At 42.6% G+C, this 25,494-nt stretch overlaps 1 protein-coding gene across 5 annotated transcripts in view; it reads right to left on the bottom strand.

Annotated features, from left to right (window-relative positions):
* The window catches only part of CHD9 (chromodomain helicase DNA binding protein 9), a 2,197,083-nt gene that overhangs the window by 1,621,389 nt on the left and 550,200 nt on the right, over positions 1 to 25,494 (bottom strand). For all 5 annotated transcript variants that reach the window (XM_086945174.1, XM_086945175.1, XM_086945176.1 and 2 more), the window contains 2 exons: positions 18,638 to 18,706; positions 18,483 to 18,538 (listed from right to left, as the gene is read on the bottom strand). In XM_086945174.1, coding sequence (XP_086801300.1) covers positions 18,483 to 18,538; positions 18,638 to 18,706 — 125 coding nt within the window. The remainder of the gene's footprint in view (positions 1 to 18,482; positions 18,539 to 18,637; positions 18,707 to 25,494) is intronic.

The raw sequence follows: 25,494 nt of genomic DNA, 5'->3' as shown, positions 1-25,494 counted from the left end.
TATTCTTGACAGCATTCGATAAGCACAAGTTATCAAGTTTTCCATGAGGCCAGTCAGTAGAGAAGTACTGATCAGATCATTCAATATAGCCAATACTCGTCTGTTTTTCCCTCCTCCCTTTCATGTATGCCAACAAATCTAAATTTAGACCTCCTTGAGTGGTTTTCTTGTTCCTCCAGTTGTTGTTTCACAAAGGTAATCTCCTTTTGAAGGATGGAATTCTTTTTTGATAGCTCACTCTGGCTATCCTCAAGATCCTGTTGACTTTGGAGTACACACACTTGGTTAAAATACCCCTCACACACCAAAAGGGCCCTTGGTGTCATGCTTCATCATCGGGGTCTTCCCGCCCGGCTGCCGGACGGGGCAGTGCTGCGACAAGCGACTACGCTGGAGCACCTTTTTAATTGTGGGTGCCAGTGGGGTCAGGGGTGATAGAGAAGTGATGTTAAAAAATACCTGGCCTAGTGATAGAAAAAAACTATTTAATAAGCACTGGCTGGTATTAAAAAAGTGGTGTCGGAAAGGGTAAGCGGGTTTATGGGCTTACTATCCTGTGCGAGTCAACATGTTTCGGGGCGCCATGCCCCTTCGTCAGGACCGGGGTAAGAGATCCCCCTGTCACTCACTAATGTGTCGCCACAATAGGGTGCATGTACAAAAAGGTGTAGAAAAGATCAATGTGTATGGATATATAATTTATATTTTAATACACATCCCTTGCTAAATAATAAGATACTCATGTAGTATGCCTGAAAAGACAAGAGCACGGTATTATTAATGCGCGGATCCCAAAGCGCTATTTCCTAAAATACCTGTAAGAAATAGGGACAGACATACATGTAGCAGTAGTCCCGCCCTAGGGAACCCAGGGAGGGATCCATAGTTTTTACATTGATAATCACACACACAAACTAAACCCACACATTATATACATGTATAATACAGAAGGTTCAACTGGATAGTCTGTACTTATTCTCCAATACATACTTATTATGGTGAGGAACAGTGCCTCATGAGCCAACACTAGATCGAAGGGTATTTTAGGGTCCAACTGCAGGTGGGACAAAAATAAAACAGAAAAGCATATGTAGAGGGTTTTGGTCCTAGTATTCTGATGGTAAGTATCTTAGAGTTGTAATAGTGACATCACATATGCCACTGTCTACTAGTCCTTCCTTTCCGGCTATGCCGTACTTACTCAACCCCCAGCCTCGTTGTACTTCCTCCTCCGTCCGTGGCTTCCGTGGTAGTGAGGATGGAGGTAGGGGCGGGTGTTTAAATAGCTGCAGTAATTGGTAAATTAGGGTTGGTCTAATTGCTAAGGGGTTGATGATTCCGGACACCTGTGCCCGAAAAATGGAGTGCCGAGGTCCGGTTACTGCGATGGCCATTGTAAGCTGGTCACCGAAAGTGGTTCGACATGGGGAAAGAGGGTGGGGTCCAAAGTGCCCCGTAATTTTATTGCCATGTAAATCATTGTTTTAAAATTAGGGTGTCAAAAGTGGTTTGGGAGATCGATATTCTAACTGGGGCGGAGGAGTGTTCCTGGGCCGCGCATGCGTGGTAGCAGATTGAAGAACCGAGCATGCGCGGAGGAGTGGGTAGAACTTCGCGCATGCGCGAGCCGCCGGGACCGCCGGGGTGCGGGGCGAAGTGTACTCGCTCTAAGCAACCCTCGGTACAGAAACTAAGCCGCCAAACATCCTGATGCAAGTAATGCACAGGGTGTGGTGTACCACAGGAGTAATTGTTGGGGAATGGAGTGAGAGAAAATTATTAAAAACAGACGGTTAATCCTAATTTATGCTAGGGTGATATAGCAATGTTGAAAGGTAGCAGTTTTTAGATGTGATGCAATGCTTTTGCAGATAAAGATGGGGACAGCTGAATAGGCACTTATAATCTCATAATACAGTTTATAAATATGCTGCAATTCTTTACCAACAAAACAGGTGATGGACAGAATGTGGATCAATGTCACACATTCACCCCAGTCCAAAGATCTGGGCCCAAATCCATCGTTTTTTTGCACTCCACACCACCCTGGGTTAGACAATGGCGATATGCAAATCAGCTCTGACCCTGTGCCCCATGGGAACAGTCCATTCCGAACTACAAAAGCCATGTCCTTCCCAGAACGGAATCAAGCATCCGAGGACCGGACCGGTTTCGAGGTAACACCTCTCATCAGCCCGGCTAGCTTGACTCCAGTGGTGTGGAGTGCCTGGGACCCACGTCTGAGCATCCCCAGCGCACTTATGGCGGCAATTGCAAACAATTCTTTACCAGACACAGATGGTGACAGCTGATTGGGCACATGTCATATAGTCTCTTAATACAGTTTTTAAAAAAATATGCAGCAATTCTTTACCAAACCTAGACAGTGACAGCTGATTGGGCAACTGTCATTTTATAATGAAACCTCGTGATACTGGTCAAGAATTTAGATGGGACCAAGGTATATCATCGTTTAGGCCGGTATGATGTGTACCTAGCCGATGCACCCAACCCTCTTCGAGGTGGACCCTTTTGATTACAGTTACTTTCGCAAGAGGAGGATGTGCCCACCTCGGTGCCACGCAGCACTACCTCTTCCTCCCCCCTCTGATTTCCCTACTCTTTGGACAGCGCGCAGCTGTGGGAGTACTCTCTCTCAATTTTTAATTGAGATTACCAGTATTTCTGGAACAACACAGGACTACCAAATTGTTGGTCTCTGTGTCCCGTCTACATTCACGTACACTCTATTTTTATATGCACATCACAGCTAGTCCACACACAGTTACCTCACACATTAAGTTAGTTTCTCACCATGGAAGACGCAGCAGGCATCAACTTCGATGACGAAGAAGTGGATAGGATACTAGCTACTCTCCGCCCTTTTGAAGAGCTAAGCAACTCTGAACCAGGCACAAACGACAGCGATTGGGATGAATTAGCTGTTCTAAGGAGAACACAGATAAAGACAGCTCTACATGGCCTACTGATGTCAGAATACCTAAAAACAAAAACTGCCCCTTCAGGTCTAATAGTAAAAAATGAACCATTCATTTTCACACATGACTTAGAATTCAAAAGAGACTGGTCATTGATAAGTTGGAGGTGTGTCAGAGACTGGCTAGTCCTGATTATTAAAACCGCCACCAAACTTACACAAGAACTAAAAATAGAGATAACAAAACTCGAGGTGAAAATTAAGAGTTACCTCTCTCCAGCCACCCTCAAGAAGAGACTTGAGGAACTTAATCAGGAAATGACGGATTTCGAACTTACCCTAAAGAAAAGCAAATATAAAAAACACAAAAAAGATACAGAGGGATTCACACAAGAACGCATATATCCCTATATCAAAAAAGACTATGTGTCCAAGAATCACAACAGTGATCAAGATACGGATAACTCTGACACAAGCTCTAACAGTTCAGGTTCCAGTAGGAACAGTAATCAGGGAGTCAGAGGTGGTGGGCGACCCTATAGAAGACCATATCCACAAGGCGGGAGAGGTTGGACACCCTACCAAGGGCATCCTGGATACATGCAATATCCACCAATGCCACCCTATATGGACAATCAGTTCCAACCTTAGAACCAACAGGCACCCTCATACGACTACTATGGCCCTCCGCCTTTTTTAGGCCAGCGCCAAGGCCCCCGAAAGGGAAGAAACCGAAAGGGCACACAGGTACACTGGAATCAACACCCAACAGTACCCCCAGGAGTGTCAACCCGGAGCCAGGCAGCATCAACCAGTCGAGGAACCTAGTGGTAAACCTATCTGAGTTGCAATTAACAGAAGCCGAAAGAGAAAGTCCTGTCCAAGGGATTGGGTTTTGTCCCAACCAACAAAATGGATAAATTCAAAATCTGTCAAGAAATGAAAGAGTTCATGCGAAAACTAAGGCTACGAGCATTCTTTCAGAATTCTGAGAATAAGTCTGATGACCAATCTGACACTGGACTAAAGAAAAAGTCCACCTTTACCCCACTAGACTCCTCAATACCGGTCGAACTCCTAGCTTTTGAGAAAGCGGTCATGGAGGATCTAGAGAAACTGCCCACAGACACAGGCACCAAATTTCAAAACATCTCAAGATTAGAGAGAGTTGCACTACAAGAACTTGCCAACAACCAAGATATCGTGATTAAACCAGCCGATAACCCGGAGCCAGACAGCATCAACCAGTCGAGGAACCTAGTGGTAAACCTATCTGAGTTGCAATTAACAGAAGCCCAAGAGAAAGTCCTGTCCAAGGGATTGGGTTTTGTCCCAACCAACAAAATGGATAAATTCAAAATCTGTCAAGAAATGAAAGAGTTCATGCGAAAACTAAGGCAACGATCATTCTTTCAGAATTCTGAGAATAAGTCTGATGACCAATCTGACACGGGACTAAAGAAAAAGTCCACCTTTACCCCACTAGACTCCACAATACCGGTCGAACTCCTAGCTTTTGAGAAAGCGGTCATGGAGGATCTAGAGAAACTGCCCACAGACACAGGCACCAAATTTCAGAACATCTCCAGATTAGAGAGAGTTGCACCACAAGAACTTGCCAACAACCAAGATATAGTGATTAAACCAGCCGATAAAGGCGGGGCCACAGTTATACAGACCTATGAAAACTACGATAGGGAATGTAGGAAACTGTTGGAAGATAGATGCAACTATGAAGTACTGAGGGATGACCCAACTGAAGAGGTCAGAATCTGTATCCAGATAATGATCCAGGAAGCGATAGCATTTGACTGGATCTCTAAAAAAGAGTGAATTTCTGATTCAGGACAACCCCATTACACCGTATTTTTATACAATACCAAAAATTCATAAGGTTGCCCCATATCCACCTGGGCGCCCCATAGTATCAGGTATCAATTCAATCCTTGAACCCTTATCAAAGTTCGCTGATGCATTTCTCAGACCCATTGTGCAAGCAACCAGTACCTACTTGAAAGACACGAAAGCTGTCTTACAGCTGGTGAAAGAGATACAGTTCGACCCAGAACAACACCTCTTGGTAGGTTTGGATGTAGAGAGTCTCTACAAGAGCCTCCCCCACAAAGAAACTTTGGAGATAATAGAGGAAGTTCTCTTCTCCACCCCCTGGCAATATACTCCAAGACAGGTGGTACTTGAGTGCATCTCTCTGACACTGAAGAAAAACTACTTTCAGTACGAGAACACTTACTATCTACAGAAACATGGCACGAGCATGGGCAGCACCTGTGCCCCTAGTCTGGCAGGTCTGTACGTACACCACCTGGAAACGTCCAAGATCCTCAGCAACCAGAATCCCTACAGTAACCATGTAGTAATGTGGAAGAGGTACATTGACAATGTGCTAGTAATCTGGAGGGGTGATCAGGACTCAGTCAACCTATTTATGGGATGGCTTAACCAACAAGATCAGTTTCTAAAATGTACTCACATGGTTTCCAAAGAGAACCTTGTGTTCCTTGATCTGAACATCTACCCGGTTGATGGGAAACTGGAAACTAGTACACATTTTAAACCCACAGCTAAAAATAGCTTGTTACTTTTTGACAGCTTTCATCCTCGACACCTACGCGAGAATCTACCTTATGGGCAATTCCTCCGATTGCGACGCAATTGAAGCAACATCAGATTATAGACCCAAGCGGCAGATCTGGAGTGCAAATTACTTGACAGAAACTATCCAAAGGCCATTATCAAGAAGGGCCAAAAGCGAGCCCGCAACAATAACAGAGAGGCCCTACTAGAAGAAACTGGTACCAAAGAGCCTGACCCAAGACCCATTTGCGTTACAACATATAACACTAACTCAAACCACATCACGAAAACAGTTAACAAGCATTGGAGAATGCTAAATTGCGGCAAACTTGATTTTCCTAAACCAAGGTTCTCGCACAGAAGAGGCAAGAATCTGAAAGATATACTGGTCAACACAAGGCCTAGAAACATGGAGTCCAACGCCCCTACCAGACTTACTGAAATAGGAGGCCACCACCCGTGTGGCTCATGCGCGTCTTGTCAATACACGCAAAAAAGCCGCACGATCACATTCTCCAATCAAACCACATGGGAACAACGCGCTTTTACGAATTGTAACAGTCGCAACGTGGTCTATCTAATCACCTGTCCCTGTAATAAAGAATATATAGGGATGACAAGCAGACCGGTGAAAATTTGCATGAATGAACACCGCAGCAATGTGCGCTGCAAAAAAACCACGACTAAAATGGTGACACATTATGTTACAAAGGGTCACAGCATTCATGATCTGAAATGGACAGTCATCGAAGTCTTCAAGAATGACAAGAACTTACTAACAAAGGAACAACGTTGGGTGCATCGGCTAGGTACACATCATACCGGCCTAAACGATGATATACCTTGGTCCCATCTAAATTCTTGACCAGTATCACGAGGTTTCGTTATAAAATGACAGTTGCCCAATCAGCTGTCACTGTCTATGTTTGGTAAAGAATTGCTGCATATTTTTTTTTAAAAACTGTATTAAGAGACTATATGACATGTGCCCAATCAGCTGTCACCATCTGTGTCTGGTAAAGAATTGCAGCATATTTATAAACTGTATTATGAGATTATAAGTGCCTATTCAGCTGTCCCCATCTTTATCTGCAAAAGCATTGCATCACATCTAAAAACTGCTACCTTTCAACATTGCTATACCACCCTAGCATAAATTAGGATTAACCTTCTATTTTTAATAATTTTCTCTCACTCCGTTCCCCAACAATTACTCCTGTGGTACACCACACCCTGTGCATTACTTGCATCAGGATGTTTGGCGGCTTAGTTTCTGTACCGAGGGTTGCTTAGAGCGAGTACACTTCGCCCCGCACCCCGGCGGACCCGGCGGCTCGCGCATGCACGGAGTTCTACCCACTCCTCCGCGCATGCTCGGTTCTTCAATCTGCTACCACACATGCGCGGCCCAGGAACACTCCTCCGCCCCAGATAGCGGCCGCACCCAGTTAGAATATCGATCTCCCGAACCACTTTTGACACCCTAATTTTAAAACAATGATTTACATGGCAATAAAATTACTGGGCACTTTGGAACCCACCCTCTTTCCCCATGTCGAACCACTTTCGGTGACCAGCTTACAATGGCCATTGCAGTAACCGGACCTCGGCACTCCATTTTTCGGGCACAGGTGTCCGGAATCATCAACCCCTTAGCAATTGGACCAACCCTAATTTACCAATTACTGCAGCTATTTAAACACCCGCCCCTACCTCCATCCTCACTACCACGGAAGCCACGGACGGAGGAGGAAGCACAACGAGGCTGGGGGTTGAGTAAGTACGGCATAGCCGGAAAGGAAGGACTAGTAGACAGTGGCATATGTGATGTCACTATTACAACTCTAAGATACTTACCATCAGAATACTAGGACCAAAACCCTCTACATATGCTTTTCTGTTTTATTTTTGTCCCACCTGCAGTTGGACCCTAAAATACCCTTCGATCTAGTGTTGGCTCATGAGGCACTGTTCCTCACCATAATAAGTATGTATTGGAGAATAAGTACAGACTATCCAGTTGAACCTTCTGTATTATACATGTATATAATGTGTGAGTTTAGTTTGTGTGTGTGATTATCAATGTAAAAACTATGGATCCCTCCCTGGGTTCCCTAGGGCGGGACTACTGCTACATGTATGTCTGTCCCTATTTCTTACAGGTATTTTAGGAAATAGCGCTTTGGGATCCGCGCATTAATAATACCGTGCTCTTTTCTTTTCAGGCATACTACATGAGTATCTTATTATTTAGCAAGGGATGTGTATTAAAATATAAATTATATATCTATACACATTGATCTTTTCTACACCTTTTTGTACATACACCCTATTGTGGCGACACATTAGTGAGTGACAGGGGATCTCTTACCCCGGTCCTGACGAAGGGGCATGGCGCCCCGAAACATGTTGACCCGCACAGGAAAGTAAGCCCATAAACCCGCTTACCCTTTCCGACAACACTTTTTTAATAATACCAGCCAGTGCTTATTAAATAGTTTTTTCTATCACTAGGCCAGGTATTTTTTAACATCACTTCTCTATCACCCCTGACCCCACTGACACTCACTCCAATGCACTCACATAGCACCCACAATTAAAAAGGTGCTCCAGCGTAGTCGCTTGTCGCAGCACTGCACGGTCCGGCAGCCGGGCGGGAAGACCACGATGATGAAGCATGACAACAAGGGCCCTTTTGGTGTGTGAGGGGTATTTTAACCAAGTGTGTGTACTCTAAAGTCAACAGGATACACACTAACCCTCTTCGAGGTGGACCCTTTTGATTACAGTTACTTTCGCAAGAGGAGGACGTGCCCACCTCAGTGCCACGCACCACTACCTCTTCCTCCCCCCTCTGATTTCCCTATCCTCAAGATCCATCATCTTAGTTGTCATTGCCTTGAACTGATCTCCCAAAAGTAGTTTTCTTTTCAATATCTGCCATTCTGCTACCAAGAATATGAGCTACAGAGTTTTGAACAAATGTAACCTCCTGAATTTCAGCCAGAACAGTCAGTAATAAGGATTCAATCTATGTATCCACCAAACGGTTCACTATTTCTATAACCAATTGGAACATCATAAAAAATTCTTTCAAAGAAACATTACCATCTACAACTCTTTTTAATTCTGATCTGAATTTTGCACTTTCCGTAGATAAAGGCATTTGCCTCGGACTTTGATACCTTAACTGAAATACAGATTGAGCTCCACCTGCTTGGCTAAGACTCCTTTCAGCAGCACTCTTCTCCCTAAAAAAGAAGACTGGCTTAGAATTTGTGGCAGTATTTCCTGCTTTGTTAAAGACCGGTAAGACCTTTCCCTCCCGTGCTTGATTTCATTGCAAAAGGACGGTGTTTGAGGCTGTTACCATCAAGGAAATAGTATTCTTCTACCTGTGACAGCCATCCCCAATACTGGTTACAGTTACAATGTCGACGGACCCGGTCACACAGAGTGAGACCTTGGGATCTAGACTACAACAATTTTTTCTGGGTTCCCTTCATATTTACCCGTTTTGCGCTCCCTTCCTTGTTAACCGATGCTTCTATTGTGGGTTACTATCTCGGGTTTGGTTCTTAGGGACAAGCCATTGAAATGCTGATTTTCCTGTCACTCCCCAGTATTCTCTGCAGGTTCGGGCACTGAACCTTGGCTAATCCGGGAGGTCTCGGAATGTAATACTAGAAGAAATGGAACAGGTTGCATATGTTCCCATGTGATTGAGCCCGGCTTCTACTTCAGGGCAGTTATCTCCTTTTGTTTTAAGGGGATTTATTTTACTTTTGGCTGAGGTACAAAGAGTTCTTCCTTTGGTTACTACACCAATGGTCTTTTCCTTAGTGTGGGACTCTAGATCTTTTTTTTCCCTGCAGGAAGCCCACTGGATTAATACATGCCTTATATTTCGGCATACTTGGGTATACAAGTCTAACCTCATCTCCCAGTTCCCCAGCAGCTGCTGCTGTCCATAAGTAGGCTGGGCAAGTGTACCAACTCATAAAGTGGTGTCTTAACTCATCGAAGTCAAGGCCGAGAAGCTAAGCCGTATGCGGTTGACCAATTCCATTTAAATCTGTCAGTATTGAGAGGCTGTTTACATTTAAAAGTTCACAGATTCTCCATATGGCAGTCCAGTTCATTGCCCTGCAGCTATTTCCCAAAGGCTGAATCAACACAAAACCTTCCAGCCATTTCTGCTTTGAGGCATTTGCTGTCCCCAAACATTGCTTAGCATTCATTACTGTACAAAGCAATACTATTGTGCATTTACACTTACTATCGCAATTTGTTAAGCTGGAAGGTGTTTAAATTGCAGGAAGCATTGCTTAAATTATGCCTCTCACCTGTTAATCTGTAAAACACTGTCTGTACAGGTCTCTTCTTACCGTGAGCCAGATGATCTTTGGCAGTGGAGATTTGTATAAACATGGCCTGTGTTTTAAGCGTCAGGTGGAGTTTGGTGATTGATGTTACTCATCACTCAACATACAACTTGAGTAAGTGAAAATAAATGTGTATAAATGTGTATTCTGTCATTTCCTGAGCAAAAATGTGTATTTCCACAACAGAATTTGGTGCACTGTACTAAGGAGACCAGGCACTGGTATTGTGATAGGTGAAGAGCAGATTCTCATTTGAATCACCAAGTGTGCACATCCTGAAAAGGTCATTTCTGGAGGGACGTAGCTGTTTCTGTGCTCACGTACTACAACTGCAGGGGACTCAGGTTGCCAGAATACACTGGGGAAAAAGGGTAATGACATCTATGTGTAATATTTTTGCAAATAAGTGTTTCTAGCTTTTAGGTTCAGAGTGGCAGGCTCAAAGCATCAGATTATGAGTTCTAACAGTCCTAAAATACAGTGTGTCAGGTCAGACTTAAGATGAAATGTCAGAGTATAGAAGATACAAAGTATGACCATGAGACTAGGGTTGTTGGATATGAATTCTGAAAGCATGTCATCCCACTGCAGTTGAGCATTATCTATTTACCAGCACCGCTGCCCTCTATATTTTACATCTAGTCAACTCCAGTCTCTTGCTGTACTTGCCTGGTGGTGGCTCTAGTGTAGCTGGTGACTGCTGATCCTTGCCATAGAGACAGTATGTGAATCAGGATTTAAAAGTGTTTCAATATATTTAAGATTCTTTGGTGATGCCTTGTGTTTCTTAATCTGTGGTATGACTAAAGAAGTTGCAGGTTTACGGAACAGCTTTTTTATATGCTCCAATATATTAGGTAGAACTGGCACAAGCTGTTTATTCATTTGCAGAGCACTTAAGTTCTCTAGTAGGAAACCTGTCTCATCATGCCACACCTCATAATACAAGAAAATGTCATCTTGGAGAGATGACCTTGAGGTATACATGCCAACCTCATCCTGTGCAGTCTCTGCATCAATAGCATCCCATAATTGCATGCTCTTTTTGTGAGAGTCATACACTGTCTCCCATCTGTTCTAAATTCTTTTTATGGGACAATTTTCTTCCCTGCCCATTTGTTCGGTTTCATGCTCAGGCTCTGTGTTACAATTGTTTTATTTTTGCCCATTGGTTCAGATTGTTCCATTTCCTCCCTAGGTCTCTTTATGCCTACTGGCTTTGGTGTTTTGTCTCTTTAGTGAGCAGCCATGAATTACTCAATTTCTTCTTTTTAATTAAATTAAAATTTGATATCTCAAGTGCCCTCTTTTTCTTCTTGATGATGAAACCATCAGAAGGCGTTTTATCTCTGTGTTGCTCCTCTTGACTTGATCACCTGAAATCAAGCCAATGCACTCAGGCAAAACACTGTGACATTATCTTTGGGCTCCTTAGCATACGACAAATTGAAAACCTCCTTGGCATGAGTGTTTGTCCTTACGGAAACTTTCTTTATCTCTCAAAGTGTTCAATATCATCATTTATATCAAAGGCTTGGCTACCTTTATACTTTAAGAGTTTCGAAAGCCTTTTACTGTCAGGCACTGGAGATATGGATCTGGCCTCTGATATTATCCATGAGCCCTTACCTTTTGGGAACAGGGCTTTTTTGAGGTCTGATTCAAAATTGTGCTCTCTGTGAGCCTCTTAGCTGCATGTAACCGCTTCAGAGGATCACATTTCATAGATGGAGCATCCTTCGTAAGTTCTGACAGCGCCGACATGTCCACATGCAGTCCAGTGCACAAGCAATATTTTGTCCCTGAGCACTAGAGTTTTTTTCGTTTTAAAAATGAATGGGCATACCAGTCTTCTGAGATGTAGTTCCTTGATAGGCAAAACATGCATACCGGGTGTTCATTTTTAGAAGCAAACTTTGTGGCAATTAAGCAGAATGATCGTAATAATGCTACAAAAAGATCATGCTCTTGCTACAAAATGGCACTGAGGAGTCGCAGGGATACTACCACCACATATCTCTAGTATGTAACACTTTCAGACTGTGTCAAAGGTCTGCAAGTAATCAGAATCCAATTAACCTTTTGGACTACTTATTAGCAAGCTTTCTCCATTCAACTTCCAACCCATTGGTGGAAAAAAAGGGTAAAATAGACGATACTTGGGGGGGAGGGGGGATGGGGGGGGGGGGTTCATTGTAGCTTTACATTCAATATCACAGTGAGCCATAGAGGCTCTACCCAGGTCAGCAGCCATCAAGGAAAAAAAGTTGAGAAATTAAAACTTTTGAACCCAACCACTAGAAAGCGATCTATTGCCGAGCATGTAACTCTTGAAGAGATTGTAATCAGCTGAAACTCCAAAAGGGCAGCCAACAACCTTTTTAATATTGCACACTTCTAGCTTACTTTGAGGACACTGTATGAAGTAATCAATAATCCAAGTTAAAATTAAAACATTAGCCTTGGTAGACATGGTTACAAACAAGAATACTAGAAGAGAGGATAGCAAATATATTCTACATAAAGGCATTTAAGACCCAGAGGGAACATCTGATTATTCTGACTGCCACTGGAAGAGTCCTGGTGGGGCAGTCAATTTTTCATTTCTAACCAAAGCAGGCACACTGTGGAAGAATGTGTACGATGGGCAAGAATGAATGAACATGTGAAGACATTCAGAAATAGAATAAAACATATCTCTTCTGATGGCTTGGATGTAAATATTTCACATTCATAGTAGTTCTCTATATTGAACAAACCCCCAGGACATTGAGGCCTGAATTGTCAAATTTTGTTGACGCAAAACAAGAAAATAGCAGTAAAAAAGCACATTTTTCATTATTTTTGCGACATGCACAACCTTTTCCCGTCACAAACATACGGCAGCCCAACCAGCAAGCGCGATCTGGATAATGAGTTGTCGGATGCAGAAAGAGTGCAGAATACAGTTTAAAATGTACTCTTTCTCTGGCACTATTGAGACACATATGTATCCCAGTGTCTCCTAAATGATGATAGAGGAAGCTGTTAATGTGCCCCCCCTGTACCTTTCCTCCTGCCTTATTGTAAGTTCGAGGAGGGGGCTTTGCAGCCATGCATTTCACACTGCTCGGTGATGCTGGGAATGGTGATGGGGCGTTGGGAGAAATGTGAAAGGATGGTTGGGTGGATCGGGGGAGCCTGAAAAGTAAAGTAGGAAGACTGCTAGGTGCAGGTGGGTGGGGGAGAGCAGAAAGGAAAATTAATTATAAAAAGTTCCCCTGCCCACCCTCCTTTAATTGACCCAGCGGGACAGTACAAGTCAATAAAATAAGGATAATATAAGCTTTTACGTTTTTTTAAATGATTTTGCAGGGGCTTTTGGTAAAAAAGAAACCACAGGATTTTTACAAAAGCTCTTATTTTTCTGGAGGGTCTGCTTTTAGGCATTACAGTTGTATAAATTGGGAAATCCATCTTCAAAGGAAATTGGGAGAGAATATCCTTAAAAATTGGGAGGTGTAGGAGTTGGCCCTTTATTTAAAAAAATCTTTAGTAGAAACAATAGTTATGTGAAAATAATGTTATAATGCGCACAGCTACCCAAAAAGGGTTTCCCAGCGCAGACCTGAAGGAACCAAAAGAAATGAAAGATTATGGATTAAACAACTAGGTTTTTAGTAATTTACGGAAATTCGTGTGGAGTGTTTCTTTCGGATCACTATGGGGAGACAATTCCATAAGAGTGGGCCAAGATAGGAAAAAGAGCGACACCCATTCTTGTGAGTTTGACCCTAGGAACCACAAATTTTTCCTGAGTCGTGGAGCGCGAGAGGGCTGGTAAGGATGGACTACATTTTGCAGGTATTGAGGAGCAGTACCTGCCTTGATCTTGAACATATAGTTCAGAGCTTTAAACTTGGCACGATTTTCAAATCTAAGCCAGTGCAGATCTCTCAAGGCACTGTAGGTAGAAGACATTCTTGTGATTTTGCAAAACAATCTGGCTGCAGAATTCTGTACCACCTGAAGCTTACATAACACATCCCTATTTGCTCCCAAATAAAGAATATATTCCCATAGTCCAGTCTAGATGTTACAAGTGCTTGGACTACGTCTTTTGGGTAGCACTAGGGAGCATCCAGATAATTTCTTCAACCATTTTAAAATGGTGAAGCAGGTGGCTGCAGTTTTTACCGCTTGTTGCTTCATGGATAATTTATTTTCAATGATAAATCCCAGGTTGCGGACTTGAGAGGTGGGCAAAGGTAGAGGACCCATTACGCTGGGCCAATGTTGGGGGCTCCAAAGGTTTTTATTTTTTCCCTAGAATAAGGACCTCAGTTTTTTCGCCATTGAGTTTGAGTAGATTGGTTTGCATCCAAGATGCAATGTTACTCAAACCCACTTGAAGAGTTGATGGTCCAAGCAGCTTTTTCGCAGAAAGGGAAAAAATGATTTTGGTGTTGTTGGCGTAAGAAAAGAGACAGCCCAGACTCTTCTGCAATCACTGTCAAAGGTTGTACATACACATTAAACAGAAGAGGACTTCGAATAGACCCTTGAGGTACCTCTTAAGGAGAAGAATGGATTTTAGAGGTAGCCCTAGATGAAAAAACTTGAAACGTCCGCTTGGATAAGAAAGAAGACAGCCAGCCAAGTGCTGTGCCTGTAATGCAAAGAGACTGCAAGGATTTAATTAGCACGGTGTGAGACACCGTGTCAAATGAGGCACTCAAGTCTAGCAATATGAGGGCCACTGTGTTTCCTGTATCCACACGTTGCCGTAGCATTTCAGTAATTCCAAGAAGATTCGTCTCGTTCCAGAAACTCGCTCTGAAGCCTGACTGAGAAGAGTGTAAGAAGTTAGAAGATTCAATAAACTTAGTTAATTGTAAATAGGGCTCCCTGTTTTCCGTGTTTACAGATTTTTACAGATAAATACACAAAGAAAACATTTATTTTCTTCTCTGAATTTATTTTTAAATGTGGATGAAAACGGAAATTGGTTGCTTTTTGAGAAATTCTAAATACAGTCTGCCATGACTCCAAGGCCAATAGCTGTGTGAATTGATAGATATGGAGATTAAAAAAAGGAATTTTAGTAAGGAGGCTTTAACACCAGTAGAAATGCACAAGGTGGATACTGAAATGTGCATATTTTCATATAAGTGCATTGATTAATCTTCTGCGGTTGTTCGTCTGACAGGGGTTCAAGCATGAGTGCATATTTAGCGGTTGAATAAATGTGGAAATGTACTAATTTCAGCTTAATTTTTCCACAAAACGCAAATTAAATATGGATAAATACAGATACAATTAACAAAAAATAAATATGGATAAATACAGATGGAAATGTCAACAACAAAAAATACCATAAAACCGTGAGCCCTAATTGTAAATTTCCAATTTTTTCCAAAATCCTGGAAAAACATATAAGTAGGGAAATAGCTCTAAAATTGGATGACTGGGCAGGATCCGCATTAGCCTTTTTTAAAAGTGGGAGGATCATGGCATGTTTCCAATCAGGCGGGACCATGGCCTCTTGGAGCGCAGCATTAAATAGCTCCATAACAATTTTCATGGATGGCAACTCAAGTTGCTGAAGTACTGGAGCAGGAAGAAGATCACAGGGAGACCCAGATTTAATGCTGCCTAAGATTTTTTTTAAAGAATTAATATTAAAAGGTGCCCACGTTTCCAATTTAGTGGAAGAATCGGCCGTAGAAGTGAGCTCAGGGGAGGAAACTGACTGAATAGGAGCAGTTGGTCTAATTTTATCAAGTGTCAGGTATGTTTGCTCCACTTTATTTTTTTAAAAAATTAACAAGAGTGTTGCATTGTAATTCATCTAGAATAGGAGAAGTGGGCTGTGTATCTGAACCAGCTATTTTTTTTAACCATTGTAAACAGAGTACGTGAACAATTCAGTGCATTGGAAATAGTGGAGGAAAATTTCCGCTCAAGCTAATTTACATAGAGCGTGGTATTTTTTTAGTGATTTTATATGTCATTTTAGACTCCGATGAATCATTTTTCCTCCAACATCTTTCCAAAGCTTAGCATTTGCTTTTTTCAATGTTTAGTTGTTCCGTAAACCAAGGTGCGGGGGGACGATGATCAATTGCATTAGAAATCCAACTGTATATAGTTTCCAAAAAAGAAATCTATATTGAATCAATAATAGGAGCACTGTTGGACAGGATTTGATTAAAGGCTTCTATATCCAATTTTACTCAATTTCTGGATTGTGATTGTGACCCAGATGCAGGTGTAAACAAATTCACTGGGACTGTACAGTGAAACTTGACCGCATGGTGATCTGACCAGCATAAGGGAAGAGCAGGAGCATACAATGTGAGATAAATTGGAAAATATGGGATCTAATAGGTGGCCTGCCGTATGTGTCGGGCCACTAGTACAAAGCAGTAGATTCATTGCAGCCAGATCCAAGATCAATTGACTGCTTTTTGTCTACTCAGTATTATTAAGATGAAGATTTAGATCAGCTAAAATGGTGAAGTTAGCCATTTTAAGTAGGTAGGGAGCAATTAAGTCTGGGAGTGATGCCGCCCAAGGACCGGACGGCCCTGGGGGCCGATAAACCAGCATACCAGAGAAAGTAAATTGATAAGTCAGAGTAAGTTTGAATAAAGCTGCTTCACAACCAGCAAGAGGCAGATCCTCAAATTTGCATGAGTAAGATTTATGAAAGATTAATGCAATGCCTCCTTCATCCCTTGGATTTCTGTTTTTTCTGATTATAGCATAATTAGCTGGTAGAGTAGTGGCCACTTCTGGTCCTGAGCTTGTGTGTAACCTTGTTTCAGTTGAAAAATTGTGTCTGGTTCTTTACTGCTTAATAGATTAAAAATATCCTCCTTATGTTTGGGGAGGGATCGACAATTAATGTTCCAAAAGATAAAGACTTTGTTAGAGGATTTACAGCCTTGGGAAAGAGTGATCGTGCTGAAAGGGAGCACTGTCTATGATTACACTATTTGATTCACTGGAGGGTCTTGTGCAGAAGGTAAAATTACAACATGAATCAGTCTTAATGTCATCTATAGGATGAAGTAGCCTACAATCAGGGTGGTGCTTACCAAGAAGATCCAACAGTTGCTCTGATGAATATTGGATTATCTGTACAGGAGGAACTAATATTAGGGCAGTGTTTGTGGCCCCTGGTGCCGTGCGTATCAGACGGGCGCAGACGGGCTTGCCATTTTGCGCGCCATCGGCGCGTCCGCTGCACGTCCGACCTATGGCCATTAAGTAAAGGCTGTGGCCGGGCGGCGTGCAACGAGTGGAGCGCTGACCGCAATCAGAGCTTGGGGCACTCAAAATGGCCGCATGGGACCAAGCGAGTCCCGATAAAGATTAAAAGGAGTATAACACTCTACATAAAAATTACATTACATAAAAACAAGTAGCAGCAGAATATAGAATAAACAAGTAGCAGCAAATGAAGTAAAGTTCCCCCCAAAGCAGTTTTGTTTTTAAGAGCAATTCCCCCAGAACATGCAGTGTGAATAATGTCAGCAAAATATAACCTCACAGTTAATAGGTACAAATGCATTGTAGCATTTTCCCAGAACCGTGTGTGTACATTTATCCATACACAAGTGACTGCACATACAAGAATGCCTGGGAATCAGAAATAGTCACAGCTTCCCAGAACTAATCCAAATATTCACCAAAACAAAAACAAGATGTACGCCCTGAAACCAACAAGTACACATAAAATAACACAGGGACACAGTAATGAAGCTTTTATTTGCCTCCCAATCAATCCCTGTGACAGAGAAATGGAGGGGAATCCTAGAGTATATCCTCCTAGCTAAAAGAAATCAACATAAAAAAATACTTAAAGTTTTTATAGTCACCACTGTTAATTCACAGCTTAGACTTAAGGGGATAGGGTCATCAAAAGCTATTTGAGAGGTAGTTTAACCCTTAACATATCAAGGCATGCTTCATCATTCGCAACCTCTCACACTGAAGTAGGAACATGGACACTCCAGCAGACTCAACCAAGGGAAAGAAATGCCCTAGGAGTTCGTATAAATCTTGTTTCAGGAAAAATACTTAATATACCAGAGCCACTTAATAATAAAGGAACCCATAGGTATTTTTAACGATTTTTGCTTTAAACAGGACCCAAGTATTTGTTCTGAAACAATATTTATAAGAACTCCCATGGCATTTCTTACCCTCGGTTGAATCCGCTAGAGTGGCAATGTTCCTACCTCAGTGGGAGAGATCACCAATGATGAAGAAAGCCTTGATACATTAAGAGTGAGACGGTATATTTTGAAGACTATCCTTTTCAAGTCTGAACTGGGAATTAACAGTGGTTAGTATAAAAATCTCAAGTATTTGTTTGTGTTGAGCTTTTATTTGCCTACTGTTCTGTTATAGACAGCTAAGTACATTCCAAGTAGAAAAAAAAGGTTATATGGAAATAGAAAGGAATGTATGCAAAGTACCACAAGATTAGAATGCATTATTTTTCATCAAAAGGATAACTTAGTAAACACCACTGGGCATTCAGATTGTTATGCATGTTTAATCAAAGCACTTACTAGTTCTTGTACTTCACGTAAAATTCTTCTTCTTCTATCAGAATTCCAGAAGAAGTCTAAAAGATAAAAGGTTAATGTGTTTGCACACTCCAACTGTTTACAAAATTACAAAAGCAGAAAAACAGCAAATAAATGAATTCAATTGAAGTACATACTTCTTTTTTCATTATCCGTGAGGAAAAAATCTTGTCAACGATTGAAGCATCATCCTCACTGGGATTCTCCTGGAAGCAAGGGGATGTAGAATTAAAAGACATGTATAATTAAAATACTTATTTCTGTCAAGTCCTCACTTTAGTCTGTGGTTAGTTTGCTAAATTACATATTTACACATCTTAATGATTCCTAAGTAACTAGCAAAAGCATCTCTGGGTAGAAAACGTTATATGAATATTCAAGACAGTATAAGGGCTTTGTATTACTACTTCAATTTACTGGGAATTCTTGCTTAAATTTGTTCAGTCACATTTGGTGTAATAAACCTCCAGACCCCAAAATAAAACAGATTTAATTAAGGTGTGTTGAATCTTAAACAGAAAAAAGGCAACAGGTCTAAAGAGGCCAAGCAGTGCTATGGTTATTTTTTTATTGCATACCACAAAAAATAACAAGAAGAAAACAGGTCACTACTTTAAAGAAAATAAAACACAAATAACCATTACCTACATATTTACAATAATATAGTCTTTTAGCTTAAATGCATATTGCAGTAAAATATGATCCTTACTGGCTCAATGAAAAGGTTCCAGTGACTTTGTACTACTATAGTAAAACAAATGAAACCTATAACCCGTGGATTGAGGGCAGGGGAGACCAAAGTAGTTCTATGTGGTAGGAAGTTAACCTACTTAAGTACGTTGCTCATAATGTAGATCATAAAAAAATATGAAATCCTTCTCTCACACAAGGTGGTATGTTTCCTTATAGTGCAGCTACTCAACAATAACACAAGTCTAAGATGGGCCTAATTTAGATTATGGTTTTCTCATTAGATTCGTTTATTTAAACAATTCTGTTTGGGAGTACAGTGCCATTCTTGAATTTTAAGACTTTGCAGAGGTGGGCATTAATTTAAATTCTTCTAGACTTCCACAAGTTTAAAAGGACGATTCAGGATTTTTAGGACGCTATCTATCTCTCTATATAGTTAGCATGGTTCTGTCTAATCCGTTACCACTGAGGACATAAAGGAATTCTTCAGGGCTAGTGCCTTGTTAGTATTTGGAATTGTCACGCAACTTAGAAAAATTCTGCTTACCCAAATTAGCACACATCTCACTTTTCTTTGTTCTGGTGCTCATGTGGCATTTTGAAGAATATGTTACTTACCTTCAGTAACGCCTTATCTGGTGGAACTATCTAATCACAGATTCCTTACCTTAGAATATTTCCTAGTCATCAACCTTCATTATTGAGGTTTTGACTACTTCCTTGACTCAATTATTTTGAATTAGATGGCGAATTTTTTTCTACAAATCAAGGGTGCTTCCATGGAGGCTTCTTATACCCCCAATTTTGTAATTTTGAATGTGGATCACTTTGTGTTGGACTTGGCCCTTTTTGCAGGGTCATCCCTGAACCTTTTGCCTTCCTCCTGTATTTATTCTGACCTGTTGGTGGTTTTCTGACACTGGGCACTTTACCACTGCTGATCAGTGCTAAAGTGCATATGCTCCCTATTGTAACTCGTTGTAATGGAAGAGTGACTCCATGATTGGCTTATTTGATTTACTTGTCAGACCCTAGTGCACCATGTGTGCCCAGGGCCTGTAAATAAAATGCTGCTGGCGGGCTTGCAGCACTGGTTGTGCCACCAACAGAAGCAGCTTGTAAAATGTGACTCTGGCCTGCCATTGCAGAGCCTGTGTGCAGCCTGGGGCTGCCATGTCGACTAGGCAAGTGCACACACTTGCCAGTCCCTAAACCTTCCCTTTTCTACATGTTAGTCCGCCTAAGGTTGGCCCATGGTAACCCCATTGGCAGGATGCATTGTATGTAAAAGGTAGGACATGCCTGGATGTGTGTGGCATGTCCTAATAGTCAATTACAGCCAATTTTGTTTTTCACTATTGCAAGGCTACCTGTTCCCATAGGCCAGAATGGTAAGTTTGATTATAACATCTTTTAATCCTAATTGACTCAGGGAACAATGTAGAAATTAGAGTTTAGTATGGCTGAACTCAGAATGATAAAAACATCTTTTAGTGAAGTTGGTTTTAACATTTTGTGTTTGAAAATACCACTTTTAGAAAGTAGGTATTTTTTTGCCTAACCATCCAAGCCTGCCTCTGCTAGGTTGAGTATTCCATGTCTGGTTTGTGAGTGACAGGGGCTGGGGTGGCTCCAGGAGACAGGGTGAGTCAGCACAAGGCTGCATAGACCCATCTACATTTGGAGTGGTGGGAGGAGTAGCACCTGGGCCTGAATAGGCCTGTGCCTGCCTTCCACAATGCTGGTTCCACCTCCTGTGGTGCATCTGATGACCCTGGCCCACACTGACAAAGGATGAAGTTGTGCACTGACAGAGTGCACCCAGAACTGGGTTTGGCTGGACACAGGCACCCTCTGCATTCAGAGGACAAAGAATTTTGTAATATAAATATTGGGGCCCAGACCCAAGATCTTTAGATCACTTCTGGGAATCAAAATGAACCTTCACCAAGGAGAAGAACCAAGGAAGCTGCAAGCAGGAGACTGCCCCTGTGCTGTGGGCCTGAAGTGGTTACTTTATTGCCAAGGAAAGGTGAAAAGGAACTATGTGTGTACTTTTGCAATCTTGAACTGTACTTGCCTCCTGCCTGAAGTCTCAGGGATACAAGACTTCACCACCAGCTCCCCTGGATTCCCTTGCTGAGGAATTCTGCCTGCAGAGAGGTGTCTACTGTTGTTTGGGCCCTCTGAGAAGACCGAGTCGCTGAGAGCTGGAAGCGTGACGCAACAAGGAGAAGCGTGTCGCTGCCGCAGGAGTTGCCGTCGCATCGCCGAAGCGTGCCGCCACTGCAGCTGTTTGCGGTTGCATCAACAACAAAGCGCATAGCATCACCAGGGAAGAGGGTCGGCGCCACAGAGGTCGCTGTCGCATCACCAGAGAAGCGTGTTGCAGAACCTGTCGAGGCTCAGAAGTTACTGAGTTCGCCCCAGTGCTGTCGGGTGTGCATGCATCACATCCAACGTTGTTGCATCGCATCAATTCGCCAAATTGTCGCATCGCACCAGATTGTCGCATCGCATCAAAGCAATTCTGCCTGCAGAGAGGTGCCTACTGTTGTTTGGGCCCTCTGAGAATATTGCGAGTCGCTGGGAGCTGGAAGCGCGACGCAACGAGGAAAAGCGTGTCGTGGTCGCAGCAGTTGCCGTCGCATCGCCGAAGAAGCGTGCCGATACTGCAGCTGTTCGCGATTGCATCAACAAGAAATCGTATAGCATCACCAGAGAAGCGTGACACCGCCGTCGCATCACCAGAGAAGCATGTCGCAGGGCCCGTCGAGGCTCAGAAGTTACTGAGTTCGCCGCACAGCCGTCGGGCATGCACGCATCACATCCAACGTTGACGAATCGCATCAAGATGCCAATTTGTCGCAACACACTGGATTGTAGCATCGCAGTGCCATCTTGTCGCAGCTCACCGGATCACAGTAAGAAACCGACACCACCTCCTCTCAAGTAAGGAACGGACACATCACCTCCCCCAAAGCAAGGAACTAACGCCTCACCTTCCCTGCTACCCTTTTGTTTGTATTGCTTGACGCATCGAAGGTACTTGGAGAGTAAAGTGTCGCATTTGCCATCTACATTGAACTGAGCTATTTCTACCATTTTAAAGTCTCATTTTTGATTACAGTATTGTGAATGTTTGTTGTTTGGTCTTGGGTAAAGTGTAAAAAGTTGGCCTGGTATATGCTGTCCACTAATTAAAGTGGGCACCCTGTACCAGTCCAAACAACCCTTATTGATTATTAGGTCAAAGATAACCTTTATGAAAGCTATCCTAGTGGTAGCTATGGAGAGCAGACTTCAGGCTAAGTCTTGAAGGAATGTAAATCAGCTTGTTTTACCAGATCAGAACCTCCTGAATAACCAAATGAAAGGAGAACCACATAAGAGATATATAAAATATATGTATTTATTACTAAACACTCTACTAACCTCTATAAAAGATTAGAGCACAAGGCACACAATAATTAATAGATCAACAGTAAATAGCACAATACAAAGTGGGCTCCGGGGGGAGACCGAACCATATACTAAAAAAATGGGTTAACAACGACTTCTCTACAAAAAAAGAAAATCAGGAGCAAAAGACGGACCCAGCTGAAATGGGATTATTCAGACTCTCAAAGGCCATTCCCCATGGTGGATTCACCCAATCGTCTGGCGGTTGAGAGCCCAAACACGATAACTGGCTGCCCAGCCCAGCCCAGCCTTCCTTGATTACCATTCGGGAATCCATTAAACAATTTCGGGACAAAGCACGATCTGATACCCTGACAACAAAGGGGGCCTCTAAAAAACTTCAGGGTGGGATTAGGAAACTAAATAAAATCTGTACAGATATTGGTGACCGAGTTGCTATGGTAGAAGCCCGGGCAGAGTCTCTGGAAGTTAGCATGGCTAGCGTGAACAAGCAAGGCTTATCCCAGGCTGCCTGTCTCAGATCTGATGACCAAGATGGAGGACCAAGAGAACAGAATGTGGAGAAATAACCTAAGGCTGTTTGGGATCCCGGAAGGGGTCGAGGGAAGACGACCCCAGAGGGTATATAGTCAAGTTGCTCCGTGCGGCCTTTCCCTCAGAGTCCAGCTGGAACTTGGACCAAGAGATCCAGAGGGCGCACCTTTTTCCGTTCAACCTAAAATTGCGAAGGGATGGCAGCCGATATTGAAATGACAAACCCAGGGTGTTTTTTTTTTTGTGGAAACTTTCTTTTGAGGCAGCTGGTATATGATCAAGCCAGACCAAACTCTCAGAAGGAAGTCAATGGTATAAAGTTATTTTCCAAACCAGACTTTGGCCATGCAACAGTTGAACGCAGGTGGCAGCTACGTCAACTGATCTCCCCTTTTCAACAAAGTGCCCAAGTTTACCTTACGAATCCGGCGAGGCTGAAAGTAATATTTGAGGACACCACGTGGATTTCCCGGTTGGAGATCAAAGCAGGAGAATATCTGAAGGACATTGCGGGAAAAAAAAGGCCGAGTTAAGCTTGTTTGATCCTTGAGGTCCAGCTGTACGAGGCTGATATAGACTTTATTTGTTTATCTTCCGATTGTTGATGGGGTTGGTCCGCTAGCAGCAGTAGTAGAATTATGGTATTGGCTTAAATGTTTTATTTTTTTCGGTTTTGCATGGGATGCCGGATTTGGGAAGGCAAGGGGTTGGCTGACGGGGTGGAGGCCTAGGAAAGGAAAATGCTTCTTACCAGTATGCATCTGTTCTTGGCATGTAGAGCTGCAGAGTCGTACACTATGCATTAGATCGCCACCTGGTGTTGTGCTCGGATGATTGCATGTTGTTGTCTTCTTGGAGATGTCTTTGTAGTCACGATATAGGTGACTCCTCCCTTGGACAATACTGCACATGGGCATCGGCTCCATCCTTAGATAGTTTTTCGCCATGATGGGAAATGATGGAGTTAGTAGAGATACAGTAAGAAAAAGAATGTCCATGTGTGTGCATCTAAGTAAGATGAGAACCGGAATGGATACAAGTCCGGGGAGGCGGGAGGGCGTGTATGAATCTGCAGCTCTACATGCCAAGAACAGATGCATACTGGTAAGTAGCATTTTCCATTCGAGGCATATGAGCTGCAGATCGTACACTATGCATCGATTGTGCAGCAGTGTCTCCCCTAGCGGTGGTCGCTTGTATCCATTGCAGTAGTCTGAAATAGTGTTCTAAGGACAGCCTGGCCTACTGCAGCTTGCTGCTTGGCTTGCACGTCAACACAATAGTGTTTAGTGAAGGTGTGTGGTGTAGACCATGTTGCTGCCTTACATATGTCCTCCAGTGGTATATTTCCTAAGAAAGCCATTGAGGCTCCTAGTTTGCGAGTGGAGTGTGCTCTAGGAGGAACTGTTAGTGTGCGTTTAGCTTTTTGATAGCATATTTACATACACTTTACAATCCACCTGGCAATCCCACCTTTAGAGATAGGGTTGCCTTTGTATGGAGGAGAGAAAGATACACACAATTGTTTTGTCTTTCTAAAGGATTTAGTTCTATCTATGTAGTATAGCTCTTTTAACATCTAAAATGTTTAAGGCCCTTTCTGCTACAGAGTCTGGGTTTTGGAAAAACACAGGTAACTCAACAGATTGGTTTAGGTGAAAAGGTGAGATAACCTTCAGTAGAAATGTTGGATTAGATCTCAGAACCACTTTATTGGGATGTATTTGAAAAAATGGTTCTTGTATAGTGAACGCTTGTATTTCACTTACTCTTCTGAGAGAGGTGATGGCAACAAGGAAAGCAGTTTTCCATGTGAGAAATTGCAGACAAGATTTAGGTTGCATACTGGAGAAGGTGGCAGTCTGGGACGGATTATTCTCTTTAACCCCTTCGCTGCTGGCCCGTTTCCGCCGCTGTGCGGTAAACAAATGAACAGGGGCGGGCCATGACGAACCCCAGCCGTCATCAGCACACGAGCACCGTAGTGCATGACGGCTGGGGTTCGTCATCAGCATACAAGGGGTTAATCCTCCCATGAATGCTTTGATTGCAGGTACCCTAAAAAGAGACAGGTGTTGCCTGTTTTGTAAATAGGCTGCAATTGCTGCAAGATGTAGGCGTATGGAAGAGTATGCCAAATTAGGCCTTTGTAGATGTAAAAGGTAACAAATTATATTTTGGATGGAGGCATCCAATGGATCAATGTGATTATGTTTGCAATAAATTACAAATCTTTTAACACGCTCTAGTAGTAGGTCTTCTGGCCTCTTTAATGATATTCATGCAGTCTGGTGGTAGGTTGAGATAACCAACCTCTAAAACTTCAGGAGCCCGATCGCCAAAT

Source organism: Lissotriton vulgaris, chromosome 12 (assembly GCF_964263255.1).
Source record: "Lissotriton vulgaris chromosome 12, aLisVul1.2, whole genome shotgun sequence".
Taxonomy (NCBI): Eukaryota; Metazoa; Chordata; class Amphibia; order Caudata; family Salamandridae; genus Lissotriton; species Lissotriton vulgaris.
The sequence above is the reverse complement of the archived record's forward strand: the minus strand, read 5'-3'. Positions and strand labels throughout refer to the sequence as shown.